At 50.4% G+C, this 22,900-nt stretch overlaps 24 protein-coding genes across 24 annotated transcripts; 11 read left to right on the top strand and 13 right to left on the bottom strand.

Moving 5' to 3' along the window:
* Nucleotides 1-79: 79 nt before the first annotated feature.
* On the top strand, nucleotides 80-1,021 carry OGAPHI_003921 (uncharacterized protein; the record flags this gene model as incomplete). Its single annotated transcript, XM_046204944.1, has 1 exon — nucleotides 80-1,021. The coding sequence occupies one exon, from the start codon at nucleotides 80-82 to the stop codon at nucleotides 1,019-1,021; it is 942 nt and encodes a 313-aa protein (XP_046060937.1).
* Nucleotides 1,022-1,026: 5 nt separating this feature from the next.
* OGAPHI_003920 (uncharacterized protein) lies at nucleotides 1,027-3,621 on the bottom strand (the record flags this gene model as incomplete). Its single annotated transcript, XM_046204943.1, has 1 exon — nucleotides 1,027-3,621. The coding sequence occupies one exon, from the start codon at nucleotides 3,619-3,621 to the stop codon at nucleotides 1,027-1,029; it is 2,595 nt and encodes an 864-aa protein (XP_046060936.1).
* A 68-nt stretch (nucleotides 3,622-3,689) lies between these two features.
* OGAPHI_003918 (uncharacterized protein) lies at nucleotides 3,690-4,451 on the bottom strand (the record flags this gene model as incomplete). The annotated part of the gene is made up of 1 exon (XM_046204941.1): nucleotides 3,690-4,451. The coding sequence occupies one exon, from the start codon at nucleotides 4,449-4,451 to the stop codon at nucleotides 3,690-3,692; it is 762 nt and encodes a 253-aa protein (XP_046060934.1).
* On the top strand, nucleotides 3,714-4,208 carry OGAPHI_003919 (uncharacterized protein; the record flags this gene model as incomplete). The annotated part of the gene is made up of 1 exon (XM_046204942.1): nucleotides 3,714-4,208. The coding sequence occupies one exon, from the start codon at nucleotides 3,714-3,716 to the stop codon at nucleotides 4,206-4,208; it is 495 nt and encodes a 164-aa protein (XP_046060935.1).
* Nucleotides 4,452-4,594: 143 nt separating the features above from the next.
* Nucleotides 4,595-5,305, bottom strand: OGAPHI_003917 (uncharacterized protein; the record flags this gene model as incomplete). The annotated part of the gene is made up of 1 exon (XM_046204939.1): nucleotides 4,595-5,305. One exon carries the CDS (start codon nucleotides 5,303-5,305, stop codon nucleotides 4,595-4,597), a length of 711 nt encoding a protein of 236 aa, XP_046060933.1.
* Nucleotides 5,306-5,354: 49 nt separating this feature from the next.
* Nucleotides 5,355-6,050, bottom strand: OGAPHI_003916 (uncharacterized protein; the record flags this gene model as incomplete). Its single annotated transcript, XM_046204938.1, has 1 exon — nucleotides 5,355-6,050. The coding sequence occupies one exon, from the start codon at nucleotides 6,048-6,050 to the stop codon at nucleotides 5,355-5,357; it is 696 nt and encodes a 231-aa protein (XP_046060932.1).
* Nucleotides 6,051-6,324: 274 nt separating this feature from the next.
* On the top strand, nucleotides 6,325-8,040 carry OGAPHI_003915 (uncharacterized protein; the record flags this gene model as incomplete). The annotated part of the gene is made up of 1 exon (XM_046204937.1): nucleotides 6,325-8,040. One exon carries the CDS (start codon nucleotides 6,325-6,327, stop codon nucleotides 8,038-8,040), a length of 1,716 nt encoding a protein of 571 aa, XP_046060931.1.
* On the bottom strand, nucleotides 7,390-8,172 carry OGAPHI_003914 (uncharacterized protein; the record flags this gene model as incomplete). The annotated part of the gene is made up of 1 exon (XM_046204936.1): nucleotides 7,390-8,172. One exon carries the CDS (start codon nucleotides 8,170-8,172, stop codon nucleotides 7,390-7,392), a length of 783 nt encoding a protein of 260 aa, XP_046060930.1.
* OGAPHI_003913 (uncharacterized protein) lies at nucleotides 8,116-8,628 on the top strand (the record flags this gene model as incomplete). The annotated part of the gene is made up of 1 exon (XM_046204935.1): nucleotides 8,116-8,628. One exon carries the CDS (start codon nucleotides 8,116-8,118, stop codon nucleotides 8,626-8,628), a length of 513 nt encoding a protein of 170 aa, XP_046060929.1.
* A 2-nt stretch (nucleotides 8,629-8,630) lies between these two features.
* OGAPHI_003912 (uncharacterized protein) lies at nucleotides 8,631-9,635 on the bottom strand (the record flags this gene model as incomplete). Its single annotated transcript, XM_046204934.1, has 1 exon — nucleotides 8,631-9,635. One exon carries the CDS (start codon nucleotides 9,633-9,635, stop codon nucleotides 8,631-8,633), a length of 1,005 nt encoding a protein of 334 aa, XP_046060928.1.
* A 91-nt stretch (nucleotides 9,636-9,726) lies between these two features.
* Nucleotides 9,727-11,400, bottom strand: OGAPHI_003910 (uncharacterized protein; the record flags this gene model as incomplete). The annotated part of the gene is made up of 1 exon (XM_046204932.1): nucleotides 9,727-11,400. One exon carries the CDS (start codon nucleotides 11,398-11,400, stop codon nucleotides 9,727-9,729), a length of 1,674 nt encoding a protein of 557 aa, XP_046060926.1.
* OGAPHI_003911 (uncharacterized protein) lies at nucleotides 9,893-10,703 on the top strand (the record flags this gene model as incomplete). The annotated part of the gene is made up of 3 exons (XM_046204933.1): nucleotides 9,893-10,154; nucleotides 10,254-10,366; nucleotides 10,461-10,703. 3 exons carry the CDS (start codon nucleotides 9,893-9,895, stop codon nucleotides 10,701-10,703), a joined length of 618 nt encoding a protein of 205 aa, XP_046060927.1.
* A 92-nt stretch (nucleotides 11,401-11,492) lies between the features above and the next one.
* On the bottom strand, nucleotides 11,493-14,393 carry OGAPHI_003908 (uncharacterized protein; the record flags this gene model as incomplete). Its single annotated transcript, XM_046204930.1, has 1 exon — nucleotides 11,493-14,393. The coding sequence occupies one exon, from the start codon at nucleotides 14,391-14,393 to the stop codon at nucleotides 11,493-11,495; it is 2,901 nt and encodes a 966-aa protein (XP_046060924.1).
* OGAPHI_003909 (uncharacterized protein) lies at nucleotides 13,633-14,355 on the top strand (the record flags this gene model as incomplete). The annotated part of the gene is made up of 2 exons (XM_046204931.1): nucleotides 13,633-13,715; nucleotides 14,013-14,355. 2 exons carry the CDS (start codon nucleotides 13,633-13,635, stop codon nucleotides 14,353-14,355), a joined length of 426 nt encoding a protein of 141 aa, XP_046060925.1.
* Nucleotides 14,394-14,995: 602 nt separating the features above from the next.
* Nucleotides 14,996-16,710, top strand: OGAPHI_003907 (uncharacterized protein; the record flags this gene model as incomplete). The annotated part of the gene is made up of 2 exons (XM_046204928.1): nucleotides 14,996-15,452; nucleotides 15,596-16,710. 2 exons carry the CDS (start codon nucleotides 14,996-14,998, stop codon nucleotides 16,708-16,710), a joined length of 1,572 nt encoding a protein of 523 aa, XP_046060923.1.
* On the bottom strand, nucleotides 15,086-16,778 carry OGAPHI_003906 (uncharacterized protein; the record flags this gene model as incomplete). Its single annotated transcript, XM_046204927.1, has 4 exons — nucleotides 15,086-15,494; nucleotides 15,587-16,284; nucleotides 16,384-16,648; nucleotides 16,774-16,778. 4 exons carry the CDS (start codon nucleotides 16,776-16,778, stop codon nucleotides 15,086-15,088), a joined length of 1,377 nt encoding a protein of 458 aa, XP_046060922.1.
* A 46-nt stretch (nucleotides 16,779-16,824) lies between these two features.
* Nucleotides 16,825-17,595, bottom strand: OGAPHI_003905 (uncharacterized protein; the record flags this gene model as incomplete). The annotated part of the gene is made up of 1 exon (XM_046204926.1): nucleotides 16,825-17,595. The coding sequence occupies one exon, from the start codon at nucleotides 17,593-17,595 to the stop codon at nucleotides 16,825-16,827; it is 771 nt and encodes a 256-aa protein (XP_046060921.1).
* OGAPHI_003904 (uncharacterized protein) lies at nucleotides 16,900-17,604 on the top strand (the record flags this gene model as incomplete). The annotated part of the gene is made up of 1 exon (XM_046204925.1): nucleotides 16,900-17,604. The coding sequence occupies one exon, from the start codon at nucleotides 16,900-16,902 to the stop codon at nucleotides 17,602-17,604; it is 705 nt and encodes a 234-aa protein (XP_046060920.1).
* A 162-nt stretch (nucleotides 17,605-17,766) lies between these two features.
* Nucleotides 17,767-18,402, top strand: OGAPHI_003902 (uncharacterized protein; the record flags this gene model as incomplete). The annotated part of the gene is made up of 1 exon (XM_046204923.1): nucleotides 17,767-18,402. The coding sequence occupies one exon, from the start codon at nucleotides 17,767-17,769 to the stop codon at nucleotides 18,400-18,402; it is 636 nt and encodes a 211-aa protein (XP_046060918.1).
* Nucleotides 17,895-18,242, bottom strand: OGAPHI_003903 (uncharacterized protein; the record flags this gene model as incomplete). Its single annotated transcript, XM_046204924.1, has 1 exon — nucleotides 17,895-18,242. One exon carries the CDS (start codon nucleotides 18,240-18,242, stop codon nucleotides 17,895-17,897), a length of 348 nt encoding a protein of 115 aa, XP_046060919.1.
* Nucleotides 18,403-18,413: 11 nt separating the features above from the next.
* On the bottom strand, nucleotides 18,414-20,615 carry OGAPHI_003901 (uncharacterized protein; the record flags this gene model as incomplete). Its single annotated transcript, XM_046204922.1, has 1 exon — nucleotides 18,414-20,615. The coding sequence occupies one exon, from the start codon at nucleotides 20,613-20,615 to the stop codon at nucleotides 18,414-18,416; it is 2,202 nt and encodes a 733-aa protein (XP_046060917.1).
* OGAPHI_003900 (uncharacterized protein) lies at nucleotides 20,301-20,621 on the top strand (the record flags this gene model as incomplete). The annotated part of the gene is made up of 1 exon (XM_046204921.1): nucleotides 20,301-20,621. One exon carries the CDS (start codon nucleotides 20,301-20,303, stop codon nucleotides 20,619-20,621), a length of 321 nt encoding a protein of 106 aa, XP_046060916.1.
* A 276-nt stretch (nucleotides 20,622-20,897) lies between these two features.
* On the top strand, nucleotides 20,898-22,142 carry OGAPHI_003899 (uncharacterized protein; the record flags this gene model as incomplete). Its single annotated transcript, XM_046204920.1, has 1 exon — nucleotides 20,898-22,142. The coding sequence occupies one exon, from the start codon at nucleotides 20,898-20,900 to the stop codon at nucleotides 22,140-22,142; it is 1,245 nt and encodes a 414-aa protein (XP_046060915.1).
* A 12-nt stretch (nucleotides 22,143-22,154) lies between these two features.
* On the bottom strand, nucleotides 22,155-22,661 carry OGAPHI_003898 (uncharacterized protein; the record flags this gene model as incomplete). The annotated part of the gene is made up of 1 exon (XM_046204919.1): nucleotides 22,155-22,661. One exon carries the CDS (start codon nucleotides 22,659-22,661, stop codon nucleotides 22,155-22,157), a length of 507 nt encoding a protein of 168 aa, XP_046060914.1.
* Between the last annotated feature and the right edge of the window lie 239 nt (nucleotides 22,662-22,900).

Genomic DNA, 22,900 nt, shown 5'->3' with positions numbered 1-22,900 from the left:
ATTTGGCGGTGGTTTGGCCTCCTGCTCGTGGAAATCTCTCGATGTATATAATTGCGACGTTGTCGACGCGACTTTAATTATGAGTTTCTCTTCGCTCTTGACACAGATCACCGGAAAAGATAAAGCACGGCCGTTTGTGGAGACGGGAAAGACGGGGAAGCAGGACCCGAGCGGCGGTGTATCCAGGTCGACCGCTTCTGGTACGCCTGTAAGAGGTTCAGGTACAAATACCAAGAAACAGACAACAACGTTGTTGAACAAGGTGGCCCCGGATCCGGCCGTTCAGCGGCTGAAAGAGGCCAGGCGGCTCGAGAAACAGCGCGAGGAAGACTCCAAGAAACAGAAGCGAGTCGAAACGCTGCGCAAAATGGACAAACAGCGAGAACGCGAGAGACTCGCCAGCAAGGGACGACCTGTGCCGGTGAGCAGCAAGAAGACGCCAGAGCCTGCACCCAAACGAGCTCCGCTGCCCAAGATGTCGTTCAAAGAGCTCATGTCTCGAGCGGAGGGCGTGGACCCGAAGAAACTGGCGTACGCCCCGATCAAGCTGGAAGCCACCAAGAAAAACGTCAAGACCAGGCCAGAACGCAAGTTTGCACAGCCGTCAGCTGCGTTGCAGAAGAAACTTGGCAAGAAGCCAACAAAGGAGAAGCCACGTGTGCCTGTGGCGTCCTCACGCAAAGAGCCTGTCCAGAAGAAAGATACGTTTGGCATTGAGGCCGACTCTGAAGACGAGGAGGAGAGCTACTACCAGGAATACGACGACCTGGACGACTTTGTGGTGGATGACGTTCGCGAACGCTCGCGGGACTACAACAGCGACGAGATCTGGGGACTGTTCAACCGCGGCAAGAAGAGACAGTACCAGGACTACGACGACGACGATATGGAGGCCACGGGAGCAGACATATTTGAGGAGGAAGAGCGGGCCCTGCGCCAGGCCCGTCTGGACGATAAGCGTGAGGAGTTGCTCGAGCAGAAACGCAAAGAGCAGAAACTGAAGCGGCTACATGGCAAGTAGATTAATTATTCGCTATATTCAAAGTCGTAGCCTTCGGAGTTCTCAGAGGGGTCGAACGCAGCGTCTGCGTCCGACGCTGGAGAAGAGGTTTCGGAGGAGGCCGGTGGCGGTGGTCGTGGGGAGGGGTTTATCGGCTCCAGCACGAATCCACCGGACTCAGTAGACTCGGGTTCAAATCCACCATGATCCACAGGTTCTGACATGAATCCGCCAGAATCAGCTTCTTGAGGTTCAAATCCACCTGCATCAACCTCAAACCCGCCAGTTTCGAATCCACCCGGCTCTTCAGACGGTTCCTTTTGGTTGTACTGTGCTTCGCCAAAGATAAATCCTCCCGCTGCTTCTTGTTTCTCTTCTTCTTCTTCTTCCTCCTCGTCAACCAAACCGTGCTCCTGATCCAGTCTGCGGGTGATGCGCAGTTTCGCGAGCACTAGTGCCCAAACACGCAGCGCACCAGCCTCACGCCGGCGCCGGGCAGCGTCCTCTTCTTGCTGCTGCAGGTACTCGCACACAAGTTGGACGGCCTCTCTGTGCTCCTCCAAAACCACAGCCCCCACTATCTTGACGCTCACACTCGCCCCGCGGCCCCTGCCCCCGCTACCGAAGTCGAAACCAACGGCAGCAGGCGCATAGTCCACCTCCAACAGCCGGGCCGCGCGCTCGGCTCGCTTGTCAGCAACGTGCACTGCCCCGTCAGGAACCATCCACGGCTGGTAAATGTCGATGTTCCCGTACGCATTGCGTGGAATCTTGCCGTCCACGATCGGCGGCGCAACGTACTTCTCCGTCTGATACTCTCCGTAAAGCCTCACTTCTTCTTCGTCGTCCCCTGCCTCGTAATTGTCCTCGTCGTGTCGCTGCTTCCGCTGGTCTTTCACCTTAAGAGCCTGTTCCCCGACTTTTAAAACACGGCCCAGCAGAAACCACGCCTTGGCCGACCGCACGGTAACCACGTTCGACCGTCTATAAACAGGAATCAGATCCCCGGCCTGGCCAGCTTTGGTCTTTTTGCGCACGGTTCCGCAGCTTATTTTCGGCTTCAGCACCTCGTTGAACTTTAACTGGCTCTCCAGCACATAAACAGGATGGTTCACAAAATCCTGCAGCGAGTTGGGCATTCCTTCCTTCAACGAGCGCTCCTCAAACTCCAACTGCTCAAAACGGTCGATCTTGTTGGGTTCGGAGCGGACTTTCGAGTTGGCTCCCTGAAGCAGCTTGTCATACCATTCCTGGCCCTTTGGATCTCGGGTGATCCGCTTCTTGCGGATTTTGGCGTTGTAGTTCTCGCAGTACCGCCTGGTAACATCTCTCACACCACCTAGACGATCAAAGGCCAGCACGTAGCTGGTGTTGTTGGGCCAGTAGAACTTGGATCGTGCCCCAACAACTTCGATGTATCGTTGCACAGCAGGGTCAATGCTGATGAACCGCTTGCTGGCACTGTCCCAGACCTCTACCCAGAAAACAGGGTACTGCACTTCTTCCTGCTGCTCGGGACGGAAATTGGCATATGCTGGCCGGTTCACGCGAAGAGCCGACAGCAGTCGTTCGTGCTGCGATGGAGCTTTGCGTTTACGCGGAGTTGCTGCGGGGGAGGGGGTTTTCTCGGGAGCTGTTTGCTCGCGTCGGGATAAAACTGCCAAATTGGTGAAATCTGGTGGTTGCAACGAGAAAACCAGCCGACAATTAATATCCAGCGACCTCAACAGCGCAACAAACCCCTGCGCTTGTAAATCGCGCGTTCCTCGACACCCTTCCAAACGTTTCAGGAACCGGGCCTTGGTCAGGCTCTCTCCTGGCGACGGTGGATGGTTCCAGAACTTGGCAATCTCTTCCCACGATTTCCTGTAAAGTCCACGGTTTTTCGCATCCACAGACCACGCCCTGTTCCAGTAATTCATCAGGTGTCGCAAAAGATCCAGTAACCGCCGAGACTTGGCGGCTGCCGTGGTTTCTGAGTTTAATTGCTCTTCGTGGTGCTGGTCGACCTGTCTCATGAGTTTCGACGGTACACGGGCCCTGACCGCCTTCAGCACGGTCGCGTCGCTGCACCAGCTGTTTCTGACCACGCCATGGCCCACCATCGCAAACAGATACATCAGATGCATCGTTCTTCTGAACATGCGCTCATCAGAAGAAACGAGATTAGTTTTGCGCTCTTTGCGTTTCGTGGGTCGTGAGACCGTCACGGTGATCTCTCCGGACAGTTCCTCGGCCTGTTGGTAGTCCAATGCGGCCCCACTCAGGTCCACGTCCTCAAAGTCGTCGCTTCCTAGACCACTGTAGTCGTCGTCGTTGCTGTCGTCGCTATCAATGCTGATCACCTCGTTTCCCGAGACGGGCCGCGACGCCGACTGTGGACTCGACGTGCGGTTGTCTGTGTCGGACAGTTCGATCGGGGCGTGCGATGTTGCTCCTGACGGAGGCGAAGAAACGCGTAACGAGTTGCCTTCCACCACCTCAACGTCCCTGGACCGCCGTCGACGTCGATCCCGTCGCTTGAGCGGTCTCTCGGAACTGTGCGACCGCTCAGACCCGCTCGACTCCTCCAGAGCCTCCGCAAGCATCTCCCGATACTCTTTGGGTACACCGTACGACATGGAAAAATATTTCAGGCTGTGCTCGCTTTTTCAAGGATACAGGGTTCATTAAGGATCGTTATATAGACTCACGCCTGTGAGTGCTCTAAAGTATGTTCAGGCCTGTTTTCCGCGCTGGCAGAGTCAGATATCTCCTGGACGTCTTTCTCGTGCTCGTCGGGATCTTCTTTTCTGATCACTCGGAAACGAATGTACCAGATAGCTTGGCTCGTGTACAATCCGATCTCAAGTGCCAAAACCACGGCAAATTGGATCATTCCCAGCAGATCGAACGTGCCAACAAGGGTGCCTGCCATGGAGAAAATAGCGCCCGCGGAGTCCATGGCCAGAAACAGGAAATTTATCCCCACAACCCGTCCGTTGCGGTGGAGCAGCTCCCAGTACGGAGGAAGCAGGCCGAGCGCAAGAAAAACGGCTGCGATTATTCCAAACACCGTGGTGGGCCACCTGACACCGTTGCTGTAGAGATGTTTGAGAGGAATGCCGAATCCGAGCTGCATTGCCAAAGATATGCTCAGATAGAGAATACCGTAGAAAATGACCCGTTTCAGGGGGACGTTGTTCGGAGGATAGTACATGCTCTGTAGCCAAGCTATCGAACATAGCACAGAGAACATTTGCGGCTGTAACTGGAATGGAATGTAGGAATCGGACGTGATGAAGTAGATACCAAATGGAATGCCTGATATCACCCAAAGAAACATGAACACCGGCGGAAACCCGGTCGCATCCTTGCGTCTCCACAAGAAATATATCTGTGGAGTCAGCTGGATACACCAAAGAACCGTTCCTATGGTACTAAGAACGTTGGCTGCTGTATTATTACCCATATCGACTTAAAAGGTCAGATAATTTATCACTGTTGAGCCGCATTTATATAGGAAAAAAAACCCTGCTCAATTGCGCGGGAACTTGTATCTATTAATCAAACCACCTTCCTCACACAGAAAAATGCACAATAATTAGTCAGTCCCTACGCAATTGACTTGAGGTGTGCAACCAAATCGTTCAGGTACAAATCGCCGCCCATTTTGTCCACCTCTTGCTGCAGAAGTAGCAGATACTCGTCGTTGGGGCCTGATTCACCCGCAGACTTGGCAATCACCTGCGCGGTCTGCTCGATATCTTCGGGTCCGATGAACGACTCGTTGTCCACCGTCCCAATGTACACCATCGACTCCACCGTGTACAGGCCGTCCTCCTTGGGCAGATCTTTCAACAGATTCTCGTGGCCAACCGTATCGGTGACCTTGAAATGGACCTTGTGGATGGTGTAGCCGTCTTTTTCGCGGAAATCTAGATAGTCCGCGGCCTTGGCGGCGTACTGGGGCGGAATATAATAGATACACCCCCAAACCCGCAGCTCTGCTTCAAGTAATGCGCTCTTAGAAATCACCTCCTGAGGTGCACTGTGCTGCGCAAGCTCGTACTTGAGGATGTCGGGCTGGAATCCCGGCGTCTCCACAATCTTATCGCTCGGAATAATGGTCACCACACGGCCTTTCTGTTCAGGGGTGCCTCGATTATCATAACTGCTTTGCCAAAACCGTCTCGCGTATCCTTGCAAATACCCGGGAAACCGCACAAACTCCTTAGAGATGTCCAGCTCGTGTAACGGCGGCTTCCATAGCAACGAGCCGTACCCAACAACCCAAAGTGCAGTATCTGGAGCGTCTTTCGTCATGAAATAATATTTTTACGAAAATCGCGATCGCGGGCCGCACTTATATTATTCAGTCCTGGACCGATCCGAGACGCTGGCCACGACCTTGGAACGCATTGTTGGATACACGGCGTAGGAAGGAGGTCTGGTTGGCCTTGGCTTGCGGCGACGTGGCTCTTTTCGGCTGGTACACCAATCCGTACGGTCTCTGCAGCACTTTGGAGTTGTAGTCGATTCCGGACAGTTTGGACACCACGGTCTTGAGCCACCGGGGCGCGCTCAAGTATCCCTGGGAATAGTACCAGACGGTGTGAGTTGTTGTAGTTGTTGTCCCCACGCGGTGGGAAGGCTCGAGGCGTTGTTCGCCGTTGATCATGGTCATCAAGGGTCCAAATGAGGAAGTCTCGATACAATTGTAGAGGTAAGCCGCACACATGCCAATTATGGCCATAAAGAAACTGAACCGGCCGTCCACAAGCAGTCTGAAGCCCAAAAACACCGCAGGCAGCAACGACGCCTTGATCTGCATGAAGTAGAAGTTGACTGTCTGGTCGTAGTTGGCCACACACCAGGTGTATGTGAGCGCCGACAACAGCGCAGGGGTCGAGGAAGTGATCGACGGCATGGTCAGAAACGTGGTGATCACGATGATGGGCAAGATGATCAGAAAGTAGAAGATGTAGTCAGGGACCAGTCTGGAGAACTTGCCTTCTTCCAGTCCGCGAGAAAAGCTGTAAACCATGTAGATTTCCGTCAGACCTTGCATTGGCTGGAAATGTGGCACCAGGAGTCCAGTCAGCACCCGGTAAACCTGCCAGTCTTCCCATATTGCCGGCCAATACCACACAAACGAAAAGTACGGGATGATGTTCAGTGCGTTCAAAGCCCCCATCGTCAACGATGTCAGGGTGATGGTTCTTGTGACTGGCGGAATGGCCGAAACAAATCTGCGTTAGTGGTAGAGCAGGGTATCACTTACTGTTGTAATTCCGACATTTATTGATAGGTTTGGGGACAAAATATTAAGTTGAATTTATTTTATGGCTGTTCGCTATGACAAATTGGTCCGAGTGGCCAGGTCTGCGAAGTTGACCTATATTTTACTGTTTTTGGTGGCAGTTGCGTATTGGCGATCGGGAACCCGTACTAATGAGGAGCCCGTGGTTCAATTGATAGAGAAGACCAAAGAGGGATCCGATAAAGGGTCCTCCAAAAAGGTGGACGAGATAGCAATGCAATCCAAGTGGTTCAAAGGTCTCAAGACAGACAGATTGTGCCCCGACTACGTGGAATACTCGAAACAAAAACACCCTCCATACTCAACAGGCCCGTTGAAACTCGCTTATATGAGACCGTCGGAGAATTGCCGGACCTTTTCGAGCGAGGCGGTGGAATCGGTGATTGAGGATATGCGGGCTCGAATCCAGGACCCGGACCTGTTCCGATTGTTTGAGAACGCGTTCCCCAACACACTGGACACCACCGTTCTGTGGCACGACCCGCTCAACAAAGAGACCAAATCCCCGTTGACGTTTATCTCCACGGGAGATATCCACGCGGAATGGCTGCGCGACTCCGCCAGACAGCTCAGCGTGTATCTGCCGCTTGTCAAGAAAGACCCGAAGCTCAAAACGATGATCGAGGGCGCGATTATCCAGCAGGCGTTGTATATCCGCAGAGCACCGTACTGCAACGCTTTCCAGCCCCCACAGGGCTCGAACGTGGACCGCAAGCCGTCCAGTATCGACTTTGTAGGCCCGCGGCCGCCGTGGAAGCACGTGTTTGAGTGCAAGTGGGAGCTGGACTCGCTGGCCTCGTTTCTCACCTTGAGCAACGGCTACTACAAACATTCCAAGGACTTCTCGATCTTCAACAACCCAGTGTGGCAGGACGCGTTCCAGATGATCCTGGTGGTTCTGCACCGCGAGTCGTCTCCGACGTTCGACGACAATGGCGACCTGCTGCCGTTCTACTACACTTTCCAAAGAGACACCAGGAGCGGGACAGAAACGCTCGGTCTTTCGGGCTCGGGCAACCCAGTTCGTGGCCACACGGGGCTGGTGCGCTCGGCTTTTAGGCCGTCTGACGATGCGTGCATCTATCAGCTATTTATCCCGGCCAACGCGCAGATGCAGGTCGAACTCAGCCTGGTGGAGCCCGTGCTGCGCGAGCTGGGTCTTGCCAGTTTTGCGGACCAGGCTGCGGAGTCTGCCGCCGCCATTCGCGAAGGAATCCGCCAGTACGGCGTGGTGGACCACAAGACGTTCGGCAAAGTGCTCGCGTATGAGGTGGATGGTTTTGGCGGTGTGAACATCATGGACGATGCAAACATCCCGTCGCTGCTGGCGCTGCCAGACATGGGCTTTGTCGACCAGGACGACGAGATTTACCAGAACACCCGTCGCATGATCCTGTCCAAAGACGGCAACCCGTACTACTTCAAGGGGGCCTACTTCGAGGGCATTGGGGGCCCGCACATTGGACTTTCGAACGCGTGGCCGATGTCGCTGCTGCTGCAGATTCGTACCACCGACGACGACGAGGAGATCCGCCAGCTGCTGGACCTTGTCAAGACCACCACGGCCGGACTGGGCCTCATGCACGAGAGCATCCACGTCAACTCGCCCAGACACGACTACACGCGGCCGTGGTTCAGCTGGTGCAACAGCGAGTTTGGCAAGACTATCCTGGACCTTGCGCACCGCAAACCACACCTCATCTTCGGCCCAGACCGCCTGGACCCGTACGTGGTGTGAGTCCTTTGGTGCTGCCAAGGCTGTGCAAAAAGTTATGTAACGTTGAACCCACGAAAATAATTTGGTTATTTTGCCATGAAGAAAGTGAACCTGTATTCGGCCATTGCCCTGCGAAACGAGTGCGACGAGCATCTGCCGGGCGTTTTTCTCCAGCTCGGCTACGAGCAGTCGTTCTTCAACACCGACTTCAAGCTCGTGGTGGGTTATTTATCAGTTATCACCAGTGGATTGTTGTACTGGCTCGAGAAGAAATATAACAACGACTTCACAAACACCGAGTATTTTAACTACACAGCAGCCCTGGTGGCCGTGTTTTTCTTCTTCAACACCATATGGGTCGTTTTCACAAAGTACATCGAGAAAGACGTCAAGTACGTCGGCACAAAGGGCTCTAAGAAGCTCACCGTCAGCACCAAGATCAAGTCCAAGACAGAACCTGTTTATCTTATCACGATCGACAACGGCGGGTCGAGGCTCGATGAGTCGCTGGATCTTACCAAGGTGTTCAACAGCGACGGGTATCTTGTGCTGACTGAGTTCAAGAGCTGCTTCCAGAAGCTGGTTGAAAAGACAGAGAAAAGTACTTAGATTCAGGACTCTATAACATCGTCCATGCGGCTGTATTTTTTCAGCCAGCGGTACCACGAGTACGGCAGGATTTGCAGCACAGGCAGAAGTCGCCCGTACAGCGGGTACGCAAACACCCCGTTCACGCCCTGGTCCAGCACCTCGGTTATGCGCACAGCGAGTTTGCGATGGTCTATTAACGGGGCCCAGAAAAAATGGTCCACCTTCACGTCGTTGAACATGCGTGTGGTCAGCTGGCCAGGGACAACCGTGCTCACCACCACGCTTTCGGGGGTCTCGTGTCGCAGCGAGGTGAAAAAGTTATACATGGCAGCTTTGGTAGCAGAGTAGCCAGAAAGTCCTCGCGGAGACACGATCCCCAAAACGGAGCTCACACAAACGAGATGCAGTCTGTTGGGATGCGTGTGAGCCTTGAGCACGCGTTTGACAAGGTGGACGTTGGCGAAATAGTTGATGTCAAATAGTTTTTGTAGCTCTGTACTTGATAGATGGAGTGTCTGTTTGGACTGGCGGATCCCGGCGTTGCACACGACGGCGTCGATTTGGTCTGTGCGTTGGAACAGCGTGTCGATCGCGCTGTCGAGGTCTGTTTGGCTGCCGAGGTCGCACTGGACGTATGCGACAGACTTCTGGTGTTGTGCTAGCTGGCCCAGTTCGACGCTCATTTCGTGGTCCAGCACCCAGATCTGGCAGCTAGAGCTCAAGAGCCGGACAAGCTCGAGCCCGAGCCCGTGCGAGCCGCCGGTGACGACGATGTTTCGGCGGTTGCGACGTGAAAACCGGCATTTCCTCGAGCGCCAGTTGTAGTAGCGCAGAATCCACGCTATAACCACAGCCAGACCAAATCGAACGTGCTGAATTTCCCCGGTACGCAGATACATCAAGCCGACATACACCCAGACTCCCAATGGATTCAGCACGGTGTACAGCATCACCTGGATCACCCAGTCCACAGAAACGTGCTCGTCGCTGACCAGCAGCGGTGACGGCTTCAAGTTATAGAACATAGAATAACTGGAAAATTTTGGGAAAATAATAACTTCAAGTAATTAAATTACTATATTCAAACACATATAATTATACCTGGTAGCAGCACCGTCATTGGTTCTTGTTTACACTCTTGTTGATGGAAATACCGTTCAGCTTGGTGTTGTGAGACGGAGTAGGAATAAACTTGCGAACAGTACGAATGTCGTCGGCAGAGTAGCCCGGAATGCGGATGTTCCAGTTTCTCTCGAGGTGTAGTTGCACGTCGCGCACGTCGATGCTCTCAGACTTGCGGTGTTTGGCCAAACGGCACGCGAACGACGTGACCGACGTGATGAACTCGTCCGCAAGGTCCAAAAGCAGGTCTTCCACGTCTCCGTCGATCGTCACCTCTGCGTCTCCCTCGTCGGCCCCCACAGACTTGACTAGCTCCTTGAGCTTTCTGCGGTTCAAAACACGCTCGCCCTCTAGCTCGAAGTTCTGTGGCCGCACAAGCACAGGCGTCGTCAACGAAGAGGCCCCAATGGAGTTTCCGTTCAGTATGGACGGACGATTGTTCTGTTTGATCGAAACTGGCTGCGGACTGCCAATGTTGAGGTCCTCGGGAATAGGCATGTTCTGAAACCGCGACCGCGAAGAGTCTGACGAAACACTGCCTGCCATAGGTCCCAGCCCAGCAGCGGGACCAGCTCCAGCAACCGGCTTTGAGGCAGCAGCGTTGACACTCGTGATCGGAGTGCCTGGAGCAGGAGTGCCAACTTTCTGCTTCTTGGCTGGCGGTATTCCAGCCTGTTTTTGCACTCCTGGCTTGACACCACCCTGCTGAGCAGCGATCTGTTGCATAGGCATCTGCATTTGCATCTGGCCCATCATTGGCTGCTGCATGGCTGGTGACTGCATCTGCGGAGGCTGCGAGAGTCTCTGTTGCTGCGAAGAGGCAGAGTTCTGCCGTTGAAGCTGCTGCTGCTGCTGCTGCATCATTCTCTGTTGCTGAAGAGCCTGCTGCTGCGGGTTCATCACTTGCGGCGAATACACGTCGCCTTGCGGTTGCTGAGAGCCCACTCTCGACTGGTTCTGCGACATGTTAATTTGTTGTGTTAGCTGCTGGGCAAATCTGCGACACTGCTCGACTTTTCCACTCAGCTCTCTCTCTTTCTGCATATATTGAGCAATCTCGTTGCTTGGGGTATTTGGATCGTTCAACTTGGCCTGAATAACGGCCAATTGGGCCTTAAATTTCTCCGTAATCGTGTAAACTTGCTGGTACTTGGCTTGCGGGTCCTGAATAGCCTGGGACTGTCCTTGTGGAGGAGGTGTGCCGGACCCCATTGGCGGCGACGATTGCTGGCGCTGCCCTGTCTGCGGGCCCATGTTTGGACGTGCCCCGGGAACGTTTTGCTGCGGCGACCCGGCATTTGTGGCGCTCTGGGCACGAGCATTGTTCAACTGAGTGTTGGCCATTTGCGGAGTTCCCATCTGCGAACCAGGAGCAGGAGACCCCTGCTGAACACCAGCAACAGGGTTCGCCCCGCCACGTTGCGCCTGCGCACTCAACATCTGCTGTCTTCTGTTGTATTTCATCAGGATCTCCTTAATCTTCTGTGCCTTTTCCATGTGTTCCTTTCCCTCAGGAGTGTCGAGTCCCGACCGCTCGGCCATGTCTTTCTCCAATTGGTAGTGTCTAAACAGTTGCTGCGCATGCTGCGGACTGATTTGCTGAATTACGCGCTGTCCAGCGGCGTTTGGTGGTGATTGACTCATGTTTGGAGTAAACGGTGAAGACATTTTGTTGAATGTTTTTTTTTTCTCTTTCTATATCGACCGGTCGCGTCGATCGACTGCGGTTTTGACGTCGATTGTCTCTTACTACTATACACCTACTTGCGCTTGCGCAAGTGCAGAATCAGTTGTGTGGCCTTGTCAAACTGCTGCTCGTTGCTCAACACGCCGATCATCGTTTTTCCCGGAGTCTTGTTCAAGATCTTGGCCCCTGGCCCAATGAAACATCCAACAAGCTCAGACTTGATCTGACGGTCTTTGAAGATCTTCCACACCTCAACGTTCTGCTCTCCACAAAGAACCAGAATCTGCTCGTAGCTGTCAAACGTGGCATCGTGAACGTCAAAGTCAAACCTCAAAATCTCCGTCCGCGAACTTGAGATAACCTGCTCTTTGGTGTATCTCACAAACATGCAATATCTAGTGTACACCAGTAGCAGGTCGTAATCCGTTAGAGTGTCATTCAAAAACAGCTTGAATGCTCCAATTGGCCGCTGGCCACGTATTCTCGACTTCAGATCCTTCTGGTGGTCTGTCTTGTTCAATTGGGTATTACCCATAGTGTTGAGATTTGAGAGATAGAATATAGGATTGTTTTCGTTCACATGACAAATGACGAAATCCGTTGGATAAAGCAGGTGGATTCCAAGAACTTTAAACGTCGGTTTCATAGACTCAAACTTCAATTTCTGGTCGCTTGCTGTAGTCACAATGGAAAACATAATTTTCTTGTCGGTCCAGCAGAATAGAATCTCGCACTCCATTACCACCGGACCCTTTCTGATAGACTGGGGGCCAATCACAAACGAGTTCACACCTTTGGCGATCTGTTCCATTTTGGCGTTGCAGGCGCGCTCGTCGGTGTAGCTTTCGACGAGAGCAGCAGTGCTTATTCTGTAGAGCTTATCCCTAATCAGAATAAAGCACACTTTGTCATGAAGAACTTTGAGTCCAATAACGTCAGTATGGGTGCATATTTTCTTCCATGTAGATGGCTGGTCAGCTTTTCCCATGTAAAGTCCATCAGAAGTCCCAGCAATGAAAAAGAGCTCCCTTTTATTATGAACAGTGTCAACACAAGTGACAGAAGTCGAAGCTAATGGTGCGACCGAATTAGGCTGGAACTTGGACTTGGAAACGGCTCGATGGACCATGTCAAACTGCTCCCTCTCAATTGGCGCAACAGGGTATTCATAAAAAGGTGTTGGCAATTGGAACGAAGTTCCGTTGACCAGTTTGAGTTCGTAGTTCTTGCTCAACCGTTCGAACAAATCGTCTTTATACTTTGGAATGTCCTTGACAAAATGGTTTAGAAGCGTAGGAGCATCCACACGCTCGCTTCTGATATGATAGGTGTGTCCATTTCCAGAGTCCTTGAGTATCAATGTCTTTCCCGACTCTTCTTCCAAAACGGAATAGCCTAGGTATTGCAGAGCAACAGGAGGTTTGTTCAGCAAGTAAACAGCATCTTTATGGTCTCTTTTAACCAGTGGAAGCAGATAGTTATCCAAGAGATACAAAACCGCACGGTCTGACGAAATCGCCGTCAACAAGTGGATATCTATAGGAACTCTCAAACGACGGTGTTTATTGAACAGATCCACCATCTCCAAATAAAGATAGTCTGTGCAAACCAGTTTTTTGTTGAGTTCAATCTTCTTATCCAGATCGGTTGTATAATCGCCAATCTTGTTGATTCTATTGAGCAAATCGAAAATCTCCTGGGCCAACATGGTTAAAGTCTCATCCTCAAGTTTGATGTACAGTTTCTTCAGGTCCAGCATCATTAGTCTCATTGGAGCAAACACCTGGAGAAAGTACGAATGAAACAGTTCTCTGGCAGAAGCCAAGTAGTTGTTTCCATAGGCGAGCTCATCTGTCTCTTCTGTTGTTCTGATCCAGTCTCTGAACTGTTCGTTGGCTGCCAATTTCGCCAAATACACCATACTACGCGAGATGTATTCGTAGTCGCGCTCCAGCTTGACCAGCCAGTTCTTCCAGCACTCCAAAACGTATCTATCGTTCACGAAGAAATGGTTATCGAACGCAGGTTTCAGCCGTTTGTTAACCAGTTTCTCCAGGTATGCGTACAGTGCATCAATTGGAACAAACGTCTTCTGGTAATCTGCGTCCTGGTCTGGGGTCAGGTTCTTGGCGACTTTGAAAGCAGGTCCGTAATGAACCACCATTCTTTTCAAGTTCAAGCGGAACTTCCGAAGAAGCAAGAAGAGCTCAAAAATGGCATTTTGCCGATGGAACTCAAGAGGACTCCAATCCGTCAAAACTTTTGCTTCATCATCCGTTATATGCCAAAACACAGCGTACTGTGCTCCATCGAAAACGTCCAGTTCGTGGATCTGGTTGCTAGGTCGCGATTCAACCACCAATTTCACGCTATCTGGGAGCTGTTCTTTAAACACATGACTTTCACTAGCGACGGAAGCAAGCGATGTCGTAGAACTCTTGAAAAGCGACGAGTTGTATGAATCATTGGCCACTTTGTACCCCTTGCGGTCGAAATAGTTGAGAGTCCCCACAGAGTCGCGCAATTCGTCCTCTTCAACCGAACTTGAACGCGATTCGGGCTTTTTGATGGGCAGAGCAGCCTGTTCGTAAAGCGATCTTTGTGACTTTAGAAGAAAATTAGGTGTGAAGAACGGTTTGCGAGACGATGACGACGATTCGCTGGTGATTGACTGGTTTAGCTGTGGATTCGTGGAAAATGAATGGTCTGGTTCACTGACAGAAGCTTCAGGAGAAACATCCTTAGGACCGGCTTCTTCGTACGATAATCTGAACAGTGACCGTTTCGGGCTGGGAGATTTGCGTGCCAGCGACGGGATGGGTGGCAGAGAAGAGGTGGATTTGTTAAACACGTCCGCAGGGTTCATTCGCGTATCTGGAGACCCGGACCGACTTTTCGTCGGCGAACCAGTCGGCGTCCCAGATACAGACATCTGATGCTTGTACTGGGTCTCCAGTGCCTTGATGCTTTGCATATATCGCGCTTGTGTTGAATCTGGGGACTGAGACATAACGGCGAGAGTTTATTTACAAAAATATGAAAACACATCTTTACACGGGACTGGACATGAGATGGGGGCCCTGTTTGGGATAAGATGGGGAACATTGATAAGCTGACAAAGACTTTGTAAGGAACAGTAGCCAGGGCTGTTACACAGATGCAGAATGTTCGGAGCTGGAAAACGACAGCGTTTACCATATAGATTGGATTGAAAGATTCCCTTATTGATCTCTCCGGAGGCTAATCGGAAGAAATTATTACTACATTGGGAAACCATAGATAGTCAATCCGGTGGCCGAGATAGAGAATTTGGAAGTCGAATTATACCATAACCAGCGTTAGTTTTGATAAACTAATTCGCGCTCAAGAAAACAACTTCCCGACTCATAAAACACGCTCAAAGAATTAATATATAATAAATAGCTGAATGCTGTTTTTTATCTGCATACAGTGAAAATTTTTAGGGCGATTTTATTATTAAAATTTACTTGAAATTTTTTTTGCCCTGTCAAGAGTATATAAAGAGGAAAAATCCCTGTTTTTTTCTTTTGGCAAACCGCCCCAAATAATACCATAATGGCTCAAACTTTAGACTACACCAAGGCTGTCGAACATCTGTCGACTTACCAAGAGAAGGACGGATTGTCTGTCGAGCAACTCCTGGACTTACAGCTCCACGGAGGTCTCACATACAACGATTTCCTTATTCTGCCAGGTAAGGTTGACTTCCCTGCAAGCGTTGTGGATTTGGAGACCAAGTTGACCAAGAAAATCACTTTGAAGACCCCGTTCGTTTCTTCTCCTATGGATACCGTCACCGAGTCCAACATGGCCATCCACATGGCCCTTTTGGGAGGTATCGGTATCATCCATCACAACTGTTCCCCTGATGAACAGGCTGAGATGGTCAGAAAGGTCAAGAAGTACGAGAACGGTTTCATCAACGATCCTGTTGTCATTTCTCCATCCGCTTCTGTTGGTCAAGTCAAGGCTATGGGTCAAAAATACGGTTTCACCTCGTTCCCAGTGACTGGTAAGTTTATCAACTTTTTCAACTCTTTTGGTGATGATTGAACTTTTTAATTAACTTTCGTTCTACCGAGACGATCAAACGATCGTGTGGAAAATTAAATGCCTGAAGAAGAGATTTTTGAAGTTTATACTAACAATTTGCAGAAACTGGTAAAGTTGGTGGAAAGCTTGTTGGAATTGTCACCTCCAGAGATGTCCAATTCCACGAGGTCGATACAGATTCCATTTCTCAGGTGATGACAACCGACGTCATCACCGCCAAGTCTGGAATCTCGCTTAGTGAAGGAAACGAGATCCTGAGAAAGTCCAAGAAGGGTAAACTTCCAGTTGTTGACGGTGAAGGAAACTTGGTTTCCATGATCTCCAGAACCGACTTGCAAAAGAACCTGGACTTCCCTCACGCTTCCAAATCTTTCCAGAGCAAGCAGTTGCTCTGTGGTGCTGCTATTGGTACTCTTGACGCTGATAAAGAGAGACTGGCCAAGTTGGTTGCAGCTGGTTTGGACGTTGTTGTTTTGGACTCCTCCCAAGGTAACTCCATTTTCCAGATCAACCTGATCAAATGGATCAAGAGCACCTTCCCAGACTTGCAAGTCATTGGTGGTAATGTTGTCACCAGAGAACAGGCCGCCCAATTGATTGCTGCTGGTGTTGATGGTTTGAGAATCGGTATGGGTTCTGGATCTATCTGTATCACCCAAGAAGTGATGGCCTGTGGTAGACCTCAAGGTACTGCAGTTTACAAAGTGACTCAATTCGCCAATCAATTTGGTGTTCCATGTATTGCCGATGGAGGTGTTTCCAACATTGGACACATCGCCAAGGCCATTGCTCTTGGTGCTTCCTGTGTTATGATGGGAAGTATGTTGGCAGGTACTTCCGAGTCTCCTGGTGAATACTTCTACAGAGACGGCAAGAGATTAAAGTCTTACAGAGGTATGGGATCTATTGATGCTATGCAAAAGACCGACACCAACGCTAACGCTTCCACTTCCAGATACTTCAGTGAGGGTGACAAGGTTCTTGTTGCTCAAGGTGTGAGTGGTTCCGTGTTGGACAAGGGATCCATCACCAAGTTCATTCCATACTTGTACAACGGATTGCAACACTCTTGCCAAGATATTGGTGTCAAGAGCGTTGCTGCTCTTGGCAAAGAAGTTCTCGCCGGAAATGTCAGATTCGAGCTGAGAACTGCCTCTGCGCAATTGGAAGGAGGTGTTCACGGTCTTTACTCGTTCGAAAAGAGATTGCACAACTAAATATGCGTTAACAAAAATTAATTCATCTTATTGGAAAATTGAACCATTTTTCACTTTGACTACACCATAGTATGATAATTTTTTGATTCTTCATTCCTAACTGAATTATTTGCTTTAAACGGCCTCCAAAACAACATCTTTGAAACCACCAGCAACCTTCTTGCCCTTCTCCTCACCAGAACCTTCGCCATGCAAAGAAAGCAAGTTACCAAGATCAAACTTTGGCTGCTTGAGCAACTTGACCTTTCTAATGTGAACGTTCTGCAATGGGAAGATGGATTGGGTGCTCTTCTCGATCTCTCTGCCAATAGCCTCTGGGATCAACTTACCGGTCAGTTGAGCCAAGGTGGAGTTAGAAACTTCTCTGGACATAACTTCCATCATCTTCTTTCTGACCTCCTTCAATTTAGAAGATTGAGCGTAAGTGGTCTTCTTGATTTGGTTGGCTTGTCTTTTGGTGAAAGCAATGCAGAACACTCTCAAAACGTAGTCATCAGAGGTCTTGACAGTAACATTAGCCTCCACAAGCGATTGCCATTTTCTAACAAGAGACTTCAACTTGTCGGTGGTGAAATCCATACCGTGGAAGTTGGTCAAAAGGTTCTTACCCTGAACCTCGTCAACTCTCAACTTGACCTTCTTGTAAGAGTGGTCCTCGGAACCTTGCAAGTCAGCAAGACAAACCTCGACAACTCTACCCTTAAGACCGTCAGCAGCGTTCTTCAAACCACTGCTCTTGTTGATCAAGGTCTTTCCAACGTTTCTGTTTTCAAAGGTGGTTGGGGCCTTGATGTCGTACCATTCCTTTCTGGTGAATGGGTCGACAACCCTCTTCTTGATACCTTTCTTTCCCTTGGACAATCTCTTGTTCTTTCCGATAGCCATGTTGTATAAAGAGACTTTTTCGAATAATTTTTCAGGATAAATTTTTCATAACTAAGGTCTCTACCCACTGTGTGATCACGTGAGCCAAAAAAAACTTGTTTCTTCTTCCGGACGGCGCGAGGTGTGCTCTCAAGAAGGGAAAAACCTAGGCTGTGTAATGTTTATACTTTTATGGATAAGAACACGGTCACCTTGAAAGTCGGGCTTGTAGGCGATGCGCAGGTCGGAAAGACCTCGTTGATGGTCAAATACGTCGAAAACTGTTTCGACGAGGTCTACACGCAGACTTTGGGCGTCAATTACATGGAAAGATCGATAAACATCAAGTCTACAGAGATCACCTTTTCGATTTGGGATTTGGGAGGAGAGGCAGAGTTCACCAACATGTTGCCGCTAGTGGCCAGTGACGCGGTTGCCGTGCTGTTTATGTTTGATTTGTCGCGCAAATCGACCCTCAGCTCGATTAAGGACTGGTACAGACAAACTAGAGGATTCAATAGGACAGCGATTCCGTTCCTTGTTGGAACCAAGTACGATTTGTTTGTTGATCTTAGCGACGCAGAACAGGAGGAGATTACGCGCCATGCACAGAAATTTGCCCGTGCAATGAATGCCCCACTGATTTTCTGCTCAACAAGTGCCTCCATCAATATTCAAAAGATCTTCAAGATAGTCATCAGCAAGGCCTTTGATTTGCGACTGAGAATCCCGGAAATCGAAAATGTGGGAGAGCCGATTCTCATCTACCACGAACACGACCGCGAGCGCGAACGAACGAGCCGAAGACCTACAGCTAGTCATTCTTGAATCATTGTTATTTACATTGCCACCATCAGCTCGCTCATCAGACTGTCTCTTTTAAGACACCCAAGAACCTCGTCTTCGTTGACGTTGAGCCGGACAAGTCGCAAACGTTCGGCACGCAGCTGTTGTTGGGCAATGATGCCGCTCTCGTCGAGTTCTCGCACAATATACCCAAACCCATTGACACGGAGCCGGGCAGACCCGTCACCATAGAGCACCTGGACCAACTCCAATTGCTCTTCGTTGAGCTGTCTCTTCAGCTCGGAAAATAAAACGACTCCAAACTGGTTGTTCAGCTCGTCAATCACCTCCCCGAGAGCAAGTTCGGCCGAGCCGGTCCGTTTGCGGCGAAGCAGAAACGCAACCAGCACCATTTTGGCCAAGAACGACAGCGAGTTCAGATAGTTGGCCACAGGCGTGGAAGTTGTTTCATTCACGGCCCGCATCACGTGCATTATCCCGACGTTGTACCGGCCTTGAAGCTGGTCTCTCTCGCTCTGCGGCTTGGATAAGAACTCCATCTCTGCGATTTCCAGTGCACGAACACAGATCACCAATGACCGTCTGGCGTCTCCGCTGACACTGGCCACTTTTCTCGACGCAAACTCGATGGCGTCCTTCGAAATAACCAGCTTGCTGTCGTTGGCGCGTTCGATCTTCTCCAAACGGTGTTTGATGATCTCACTAAGCTGTGCAAAAGTGTAGCCAGGAAATTGGATTCTGGTGAGCCCCAGCCGAGAAGAGATCTTGTTAGTAAGCAGACGCTCAGGGAGATCCATCGTGTTGGCAACCGCAACCACAATCAGCTTGGAGTTCTCGTACGACGGCCAATTGAAGAAATTGTACATCACCGTCTGGTTTTTGGTCACCACCTGGTCCATTTCATCGAGCAACACCACTAAAGGCAGTCTTTTCGGGTCTTTGGTCTCGAAATGGGTCTCCAGTAGATCCAGCGCAGCACCAGGCTTGGCATGGACCCCACTGATCTTGTGGTAGAGCTGCTCATAAGCGGCGGGAGCAGACATCAGCTTGAGCCCGTTAATCTCTAAATAGTTGAACATTTTCTTATCGTTATCGTTAGTGAGATTCACAAACAGCTGTTTGATCACCTCGCGAATTGTGGCCGTCTTCCCGACTCCCGGCGTGCCGCTCACGTAGATACACCGTCCCTTGTGGGTCAAAATGGAGTCGGCTAGGCCGTTGTATAGCTGATCAAACTCGTTATCACGACATGGCAAGGTCTGCAGCTTTGCTGACGGCAGCAACCGCTCCTTGGCTTTGCGGAACGTCTTCACCACTTTCCCGTTGCTGTCCACAACCTCCTGCAGATCGGCATCGTCGATCACAAGCTCGTTGTCGTCCTCAAAGAACTTTTGTCTGATCAGTGTCGGGAGCACGGGGACCGAGTCACGTGGCTTGCGTGGCGACTTCCTTGGGGTGGCCGATTTGGACGGAGACTGGGCTTTGGTGCGTTTCTGTTTGGACTTGCGAGGTGTTGTGGGTGGTTTCTTGGGCTTCTCTTCGGAAGGGCTCTCGTAGGCCGAGTCAGAGTCGAGCATTTCGATGTCGCTCTGCGAATCGTCCACATAGACGCTTTGAACGGGCTTTTGCGGACTGGCTCGCTGTCTTTTGCGTGGAGATTCAGATTGCACGGGGCTAGTTAGGTCCTTAACCTCCTGGTACAAGGATTCCGGGTTCTTGGCCGAATAATCGGCCCAGTCCAATTTTCCCGTGAAAACAGACTCTCGGTCAGTAAATCGCGAGCAACGGAACGTGGTGTGCGAATTTGATATGTCCAGCTTGATACGGGCAAAACTTTCTGTTGACAGAACCACGCACTTCTCAATGATATCGTTGAGCATCACTTTATCCGAGATTGGGGTGAGAAACACGTCGTTTGGATGAAATTCGTCTTTTGGAAGGTCGACGGCCTCAATGTCGGTCAGGCGCGCAAACCAGAGCACCCGAACATCCAAAAAATGGTCTGTTCCAAACTGGATGTCGCGAATCAGCGCAATGTCGGGCTCTCCTTCGTCAGAAGCAACAAGAACCGTATCGCCAGGGTTGAGTTCGAGCCCGTCCAAGTCGCGCTTGAGCAGGATCCGCTGGGCAGTGTTGTCTGTGGTGCGCCTGGAACGTCTCTTCGACGGCGTGGCCGGATCGGGTTCCAAAAGAGTGAGTTTCCAGTCACCAAGAGCCTTCTGAGTCGTTGCCATGAATAAAAAATAAGTGGGTGTGCACAGCCAGATATATTTTGAAACGGGCAGGGATCTGAGAGAGTGGAGGAGGGGTCTGGATGGTGTAATGAGGGATACCACCGGGGAAATCATCTTAATGTCTGTACTGTCATACAAATCAGTCTTTACTTTAACGCCAACTCGGTCGACGTGTGTCTATTTGCAATACATTATACACTATTAAATACCCCCACCACGCAAATATCTTCAACACGATATTTTTTTCTCCCCCCTTTTCTTCCCGCGCTTATTGCTATTTCTATGCTTTCAAACCACACGCCCCGCCTGCCAGAAACATACACAAGCTCAAAGACGTTCAAACCGATCTTCTTCACTGATCCCAATGACGATTCAACTGCCGACCAACAAGTGCCCGAATTTAACGCTGGCACTGAAAACCCGTTCCTGACAAGAACTGAGCGGCCAGTGAAACCGGCCGTGGTGTCGCCGTCGCCATTTAACAGCCCATCCAGCGTGATGGACCTGAGCAGCTCAGAAAAGTTCCTGGGCACCGACAAATTGCACGAACTCAACGGCTCAACAACTTCAACAACAATGACTTTCTCCCCTCAAACAAAAAGCTCATACATCACACCAACAAGAAAGTACTACCGAACATTCGTGGTTCTCTCGTTGCTCTCAATGCTCATGTTCTTGCCGCCTGTCCTTATAGGCGGGGTTTCCATGTCCTGTGGAGCCCGGACCGGATACTGTATCCCTAAAATAGAGTTCCGCTTCATTGATGATTCACCAACAAGTCCTCTCACCACTATCAGAGAAAGCATTAGAGTGATCACGTATTTCGCAATGGACCTGGGCTCAAACTCCCCCGCTGTGGACTTTTCTGAGCAGGACATCAAGGAAATCGACACCTTCTCCGTCGATAACGTGTTCCAGCTCAACTATTTCGGATACTGCAAAACCAATTATCTTTCTGACGAACAAACATGCTCTAATTTCCAAACGGGTCTTGATCTGCCGTCCGTTCTGGTCAGAGACGCAGGAACCAGTCTTGGCACAATCTCAAACCAAAGAAACCCAGATGACGTGGGTAACTCTTTGGTGACTGGCTTCCATGTGATCTTGGACAACATCGGAGACGACAACGAGGTCGCCTACAAAGCCATCATAGTCAAGTTCATGGGCCTTATTCTCCCATACGTGATTCTGGCAAGCTTCATCTGCTCGTTTGTGGCTCTCGTGTACGCAGTGGTGCTTGTTAGTTTATTGCGGTCAAAGACAAAGTTCAGAAAGATGCAGACTCGCGTTTCGCTGATTTTCAATCTTCTGAACCTTCTGAACCTGGGCTCCTTCATGTTGAACGCTGGCGATTTGGCCGTCGAGTATGCATATGTGACAAAGCTGGCAGAAGCCACGGGTAACAGCGATCTTGCGGTTGTTGGACTTGGTTCTGGATTCTATGTTCAAGTTTTATGTGTGGCCTTACAATTCATAATATGTTTCGGATTTGCAACGCTTGTGCTAGCCAAACCTTGGACAAAATGAAGAGGAAACACATTAGAGAGTGAAGACACTGGACTCTGGCTTTTCTGTGATTCTATAGTTGAAGGAGCTTATGCATTCGCATTCAAACGTCTGGTTCAACTGCTCGTCCGCAATGAGTTTCAAACTGACACCGAACCATGGAGAATATAATGGTCTGGGTGGCCTAGAGACGGGCACAAGATCTGCCGTGTCGCCGAGTCTGTTACGGCCTGATTCGTCGAACCTCACTCTGACGCGCGCCAAAATGGAGTATATGCTTTGCGGCTGTCCCGTTGGAATCAAATGAGCGTCATAGCTGAGCAATTGGTGCTGTGTAGAAGGCAGGGTAGCCCAGGTTTGTTGGAACACTTGCTTGGAGCCATATGGAGTCCCGTTAATAATGACTCTGGAAGGGGTCTGCAGCTGCGGCAGGATCGTATTTGCATACATCTCTGGAGATTGCTCGGAGAGCGGCTGCAGGTCGAGCGACTTGAGCAGCGCTTTAAGAAAGTTTTCGAGCTTGGCTGTTGGATCGGACATTATAAATTCGCTTTTTATTTTCTTCAAAAATATTTTTGTTACACTGAGCGGTGGTGGTGGTGTAGGGATGTTTTCTCTGTTTTCCCGGGTGGGTGTGGAAACGGAAGGCTGGTGGGTGGGTGTGTTTTTTTTAGATGTGGCTGCTTTCGAATGCTGGTTTTTCTGTATTGGGTGGCATGCATATGCGGTGCCCGATTAGGAAAAGAGCGTCCAAATTGGGCTGGCCAACAATGCTACAG

The sequence above is a fragment of the Ogataea philodendri genome (assembly GCF_020536065.1).
Source record: "Ogataea philodendri strain CBS6075 chromosome Unknown scaffold2, whole genome shotgun sequence".
NCBI classification, from domain to species: domain Eukaryota; kingdom Fungi; phylum Ascomycota; class Pichiomycetes; order Pichiales; family Pichiaceae; genus Ogataea; species Ogataea philodendri.
This window is presented reverse-complemented; position numbering and strand designations above follow the sequence as displayed.